This window comes from Neospora caninum, chromosome XI, assembly GCF_000208865.1.
Source record: "Neospora caninum Liverpool complete genome, chromosome XI".
In the NCBI taxonomy this organism is placed as follows: Eukaryota; Apicomplexa; class Conoidasida; order Eucoccidiorida; family Sarcocystidae; genus Neospora; species Neospora caninum.
Genome location: NC_018397.1, coordinates 907,955 through 914,454, shown reverse-complemented (window position 1 = coordinate 914,454; position 6,500 = coordinate 907,955). Strand labels below are relative to the sequence as shown.

At 58.1% G+C, this 6,500-nt stretch overlaps 1 protein-coding gene across 1 annotated transcript; it reads left to right on the top strand.

The window, feature by feature from the left end:
- Window positions 1-1,248: 1,248 nt before the first annotated feature.
- Window positions 1,249-4,140, top strand: NCLIV_054270 (conserved hypothetical protein; the record flags this gene model as incomplete). Its single annotated transcript, XM_003884979.1, has 1 exon — window positions 1,249-4,140. One exon carries the CDS (start codon window positions 1,249-1,251, stop codon window positions 4,138-4,140), a length of 2,892 nt encoding a protein of 963 aa, XP_003885028.1.
- Between the last annotated feature and the right edge of the window lie 2,360 nt (window positions 4,141-6,500).

The following is a 6,500-nucleotide window of genomic DNA, read 5'->3' as shown; positions in this document are numbered from 1 at the left end:
TCTTTCGGTGCTTTGCAGTTTCCCCTGGTATTCGCCGTCCGGGGCGGGGATGTTCAACACGGACTGGTACTTGGCTTCTCTCGTCTCTCCGTCTTCGTCCTGCGTCAGAAACGCGTTCCGCACTTTCATCATTTGGCGCAACGAGCGAAATTCCCGCGGTAGATTCCGAGGATGGCACACCGGAAAACGCTTTAAAAACGGCCTGGGGAACGATGTCCCCCCAACCGACAGTCCGCCGAGACCTCGTTCCCTTGAGAGGTTAACTTTTCGACGCGCGCGTTCAGTCGCAGAAAGGAACTTGACGCCTCCCCCCATTTCTGTCTCCGGCCATCCGGCGTCAAAACAAAAAGAGGGCTTGGTACTGGCCGGCGTGTTTTCTCGCCCGGTTCAATCTCCAGTCTGGGGAGGAAAGAGGGGCTGAAATACTGGTCCGCGGTGTTCTGCGGTCTCACGGAGGAATCTTTCAAAGTGCGGGCGAGTGGCGACTCCTAGGGCACACGCAAGTCCCCGAGTCAGAGGCCTCGGGAGTAACAGCAAAACTTTGTGACTAACGGAGCGGGAGAACCGCAGATTTGGTGTCTACCCTCGATTTGCGGAGCGTGTTCTGGTGTTTTCGCGCGTCGAGCGATCTCGGGTAGCTTCCTTTCTCCCCCGCTGTCTTTCCGTACGGCCGACTCAAAATTCTCGCTCCCCCGTTTCCTGCCAGCCTGTGTGGCGTGGCGTCTCGGCCGCAGGGGCGCCTCGCCCTCAATTTTTCGGTAAGGCGTTCGCCGAGCTTCTTGGCAATGGGTTGTTTTCTCCTGCTGTTAGGAATCGAATCCGAGACGTGTCTTCCTCCTCCTGACCCGCCGTAAGCCGTCGGTGGAATGGCGGCGGAGTAGGCGAATCTGGCGTCTCTCTCCGGCAGCGATAAAAAGCGTGGCAATAGGTGTGGCAAGAAGAGCAGCCACTACGGCGCGAAATGCGCACTGTATATCCTTGTCTCGGCTTTTTCTCTAGAAAGCAATTGGTTTGCCTCATACCGGGGACGACCTTGCAAAAACGCGGAAGGAAGGCTCTTCTTCACCCCGTGGCAGCGCTCCACCGAAGGCCTCTGTCTCGGCACATTGAGGAAAACGCTGCGGTCGTCTTTTTCGCTACCGTCTCGCGGCTGCCTGTCCTAAATGCAGCAAGCTCCTTTGGGAGACCCGAAGAAGTCCACAAGGTGGAAAGGAATCCGACTCGGAGCGCCTCTCCAAACAAGCAGACATGCTGCCGCCCTTCGACACGGACCCGCCCGAGTGGGGCACGGCTGGCAAACGCGCCCGCGTACAAACCGATCCGGGCGATGCCTTCTGCTTTTCCTCCAGAACCGGCCGGAACGGCCTGTCGGGTGTACGGCCGTCCGGGTCGCTTGGACAAAGCCCGCAGCGGGACGACAAAGGCGTCTCGACTGCGTACTCCGGGTTTTCCCGCCTACTGGGCACGTCTCAGGAGTCCATCTCGACTGCAGAAACTTCTGTGTCCTTCGACGCGCGGCTGCCAAAGTGCGAAGTCGGGGTGCCCGCCTTCTCGTCGCTTCGAACCCCGCCTGCTGACGGCCGGGTCCTGGAGCGCCTCCTAACCACAGCCAGCGACATCTTTCGACTGCCAAAGAGGTGTCTGTCTCCTCGAAGCAGACACTCGGAAAGTCGGTTCTGCGAGACGCAACGGAGCGCGTCCGTCGCAACTCCAGACTTGGGACGTCATGCAGGCGACGGGTGCATCTGCGCCTTGTCCACAGCGTCGCGGGGCTCGGCCGACGACACAGACAGCGTGTGGGAGGCAGCCTGGCCTGCGGAGCGACAGCCGCTGGACGCTCCTCTCCCCTGCTGTCCGGGGCCGAGGGACGCTGCCCTCATTGGCCGCCGAGGCGCAGACTACGTCGCCAGAGGACAGCGACGCGCCAATACGGAAAGCCTGGCGAGCAGGGAAGCGACAGACGAGGGGGACCCCCCGTCGGCAGAACTGCCTGAAGACGTCTGGGAACGGTCGGTCCAGCGCATCCTCGGCGAAGCTGCGTCGGCGTTGCGGCGGTACTCGGTGGAGGGTCGAGACATCCGGGTTTCTGCTCCGGGCGGGGTCAGCCGTGCACGGGGGGAAGCGCTGTTGGACGACGAGCTCCTCTCGAGGGCCTTCGCGCAAGGCGCGCCTGGGAAGCTGGTGTTGGGGAACAGGTCCGAAACAGTCCATGCTGACGGTGTCCGGCTCGAGAGAAACTCGGGAGTGAACCGGGAAGGCCGCGGCGCCGCGGCGGCATCGCCCTTTTGTGTTGGCGACGCGTGTCTGTGTCCCTGCGGGCCCCGAGAGAGCCAGGCGGGACCGTCTGCGAGTCGAGAGGCTGCGGAGTGCCTCGAGCGGCTTCGCGAGAGAAATCAAGAGAAGGCAGCTCGCCTGAGTCTGGCTCTGATGCTCTCGCGGAGTCCCCTCCACTCAGCCACCAGTCGCAGTCCACGGACCGGGCGCCTTGAGAGCGACGAAGAAGGGCGCGGCAGAGAGGACGGAGGCCTGCTCGAAAAGCGGGCCAGGCATGACATCCCCGCGGCGCTGCGCAGCTCGGTGGAGGCGGCGCTTGCGGGGGAAGAGGACTGGGAATCCGCGCGAGGTCTGTGTGATCGAGCGCAGAAACCCCACGTGGACCTTGAGGGGAGACGTGTTCGGTCGTTGCTGAGTGAAGTCGCCGACAGAGTCGAAGGCAAGAGGCGTCGAGAGGAGGAGCCCGAAATGGCGACCTGTGCGTGCGCGGGACCCGATGGGGACGATCGTTTGTCGTGTTTTTCAGCTCGGGCGGCGCCCAGAGCGTTTGACAGGCTGTGCCTGGAGACGTCTCTGCGGGCGGGCCTCACTGGGGATCGGCACTCGCCATGCCGACGGACCTTGAGCAAGAGTTTGAACACAGAGCTGCCGGCGCTTTCTTTCCGCGCGCGCGGGGACGCTGGATTGTCTCCGGCGGGTGGGCAGACGCGAAGCCGTTGCGTTGACGACGATTTAAGGAACCCGAGTCCTCGCGAAAGGGACACTGCGTCTTTCCCCGCTTCTTCATTCTTCGTGCCATCCTTGCGCGGTCACCAGGGGCGGCGCGACAGACAGGCGCCGTTGAGCGACCCGGAGGCGAGCGAGGAACAGGCACGGCAATCGGACCTCGCCGCAGCCGACGCGGGATTCTTCGTGCCGCAGAAAGGCCGGTCTCTCGGTGGCCCACCGGACCGTGAAACTGAGGACAGCGACGACGGAAAGTCTCGCAGAAGGGGAATTGCGAGACTGACGCGTGCGACGAGTCCTGGGGACAAGGAAGGCGCCGGGAACGGGCGCTCGGTGGCGTCTCTTGGCGTGGACGCGCAAAGACACGAACGCAATGGACGAGGCGACGAGGAAGATCGGAATCTGCCGGACTGCTGGACCATTGGGCAAAAAGACCACTTCACGGAAAAGTACAAGTGGCTGTTTTTGAGTGGCGGGATGCTTGGGTGTCTGTACTGCCGAGCGATGAAAGACAGGGGTCTGCGCGCGCGGAAGCGAGGCATGAAAATTGTAAGCCACTGGGCAGACGGAGCAGTGAAGCCTTCGGGAGCGTCAAGGGTCACCAACATGCGAAGTCTACGCAAGAAAATTTGCCGTCACCAAGACTCCCGCACTCATAAGGAGGCTGCAGAGTTGCTGGGTGAAGCTTCGCAGAAAGACGCCTGTGAGCGGAGTCAGAGAGGAATGTACGAGGCTGCGAAGATGGCTTTGCTCACTTCCCCCCCCGCGGCAGCAGACGACAAAGACGACTGTGCAGACGAACTCCATTCCGATGAAGCAAGTGACGAGAGCGACGGCGGCGAGCCCGGAGACGAACCTGAGAATGGCGCTGGCAGTTCAAGAGGAGGTCGGGGGCCTGCTTCCGGGGATCGCGAGCGACTGCACGAGGAAGAGGACGCCTCCGTCAACTCGAGATCTAAAGAGGAAAAGCGCGAGAAAAAGAGTGTAGAGAAAAAAAGCTCGGCGGAGGCAGCCGAAGCGAGCGGCGTTGTTGGTAGTCGAGAGCGGCTAGGGGAGCGGGACGAGGAAACCCCTCTCCAGGCGAGAGACACTAAGGCGGTTCTGGAATCAGGCGACGATACAGAGACACAGAAGCAATGACTGTACACTGAAGTAGCGAAAACAACGGGGCGGAACTTGGAAGCGCGTACAACGCGGCGTCGTGTCTCAGGTTAATGGAGAGACAACCGAGTAACCCCGTTCCAAGGCGAAGCGTGAAGAATTTCTCTTGCGCTTGGGGGTGGGTCGCGGAAGAGAGGCAGACACACAGGCGACGCGCTCTTCCAGTTGCTGGGGTACCTGAGACGTCGGCAGCAGAGTGCGAAAACGCGCCAGAGCGCCCTGTGGATTTCTGGGACCAAACTGGAAGATGGCGCGGCCAAATGAGACGCTCGGAAGTTCGCGAAGCGAGAGCGGAGAGGAGTGTTTTCGGATAGGGAGGATCGCGCCGTGACGCTCCATCCATGTGATGGCAAACATTTTGGAAGAACGCGGAAATGTGACAGGGGAAGTGGAGGGGGAGGAGACGTAGATGATGGCGGCAGTGTTTCGAGTTAGGTGCCTTTCATCGCTCCAAAACATGTCGCGGCAAAGGGAACAGGCCACTGGAAATAGCAACCGAATTGTCGGGTTCTGTGTGTTGAGTGGAAAGGACGGACCGCTGGAAAAAAAGTACCTCGGTGCACTCGGAGTCTTCGTTTTCTCCGCTCTCTTTTTTGGGAAGGAAGGCGGGGAGACCTGTGTAAAAGGGGGCTCTGTGGGTGGTGTTGTTCCTTTGTTGGTGTGCCTCCAGTAGGCGGCGGTTTACTGGTGCATTTTAGGTCTTGTCACGCGGCGCTTGTTTGTCACAAGGTGAAAAAGGGGAACTGTGAAGGCTTCCTTTCCCTGTGCTTCTTCCGTTGGTTTGTTTCTGCGTACACGCTGGGGGATTAAAGGAGGATCGCAGAAAATGTGCCTTGGCAGTACACGAATAGGTGAAGGGACGGCCAGAGAATGTGGAGAGAAGAAAAAAAACGTGGGTCAAGCACTCTGGCAATCCGCAGCAATTTGGAGAATGGACATTCGTTGGAGGAAGAGGACTATGAAGGCCACACCTGGACAGGTCTTCATATATTTGCTCACTTAAATTCTAACAAGGATGAGTTAAAAAAACATGATGGGAGCGGCTTTGTTCAGAGGTGACTCCCGTGGGCGTGGGGTTTGCTGGAAGAGGAGCGTGAAAGTCGTAGACCAGACGGTAGAGCTTTGTTTTCTCATCGCGCGACGCCCGTGTCTACTCTTTCGGAATACCTCGGCCAGCAAGAACAGGTGGAATTTCTTCTTTTTCAGTGTCTTCCTTCTGTATCCTGTATGCGGATCGTTAAACGGGGACAAAACCCTGTTTGGTTTGACTCAGTAGATGAGTCTTTTGCCTGGCAACTGTCGAAACAACAGGAGTTGGACCGTTGGCCATGTATCGCGTAAGCGCATGCTGTGCCTTGTGGTTTCCTTCGTTTTCTTCCGTTCAGAACGAATTTTTAATTTTAGTCGTAGCAATGCGCGAAGCAGGAAGGGTCACGTTCCGATTGAAAAGAACACTTGGCAAGGAATTTTCTCAAATGTTTAGTGATTAAGCAAGGACAGACTGAAGGTAACTCGACTGCTAGTCTTCTGTGTTAAAAGTTGGATACAGATGTGCAGGCAGCTATAAGCTCCGTCATTATGGGCTGTCTCAGCTGCAGCCACACTTGCGGCACTCTCTGGAAGGGCATCTGTTTCGCTACTGCGCAACTTGGGGTTGTTCCCAGCTCTTAGTGAAAAGGTGTGACAGAGGTGGTATCTCTCATATCCAGTTGTTTCTTCTCCGTCTGACGACGCATGAGTTGTCTGCGTTCGCCATTTTAGAACGCCAAAGTGCTGTGATATAGTCGAGTTCACGTTTCACGGGCTCTTATCTGCGCTCTGGGTCTGCCTTCAAACCATGGGGTGGCCGGTGCCATTGAAAACAGTCGTGGGATGCTCTTAAAATCATGCCCCCTTCTTCGGATGACATGTCTTTCTTGAGTCGTCTAGGACGCCATCCGAAGAGACGACAACTCGACAAGATCCGGTCAACAGCAGACATTTGTACTGTTAAACACCTGTAGTTATACAACCCTGGGCGTTTTTGGGGCGGTTTTTGCCTTGTGTTGTCCTGCTGGGCCGCAAAAAAAATCTTCGGATCGTAGTGGGTCATGAATTCCCGCCCGAGATTGTCCAGTCTCATCCATCACACAGCGCCCACTTCGTGGTTAAAGATCTCGTCTTCTTTTGAGGCTTCCGCAGACGGTTCAGTCCAGGTATTGCGTCTTCATGTTTTTGACGCTCTGAATACGCCAACACGCTCCAGCGTGTCGAATTGTAGAGCATGCGTTTAAAGTGCGGGACACGTCGTGACAGCGCACTGTGGAGTAGGCGTTCTGGCAATGCCGTCTTTTTCCACT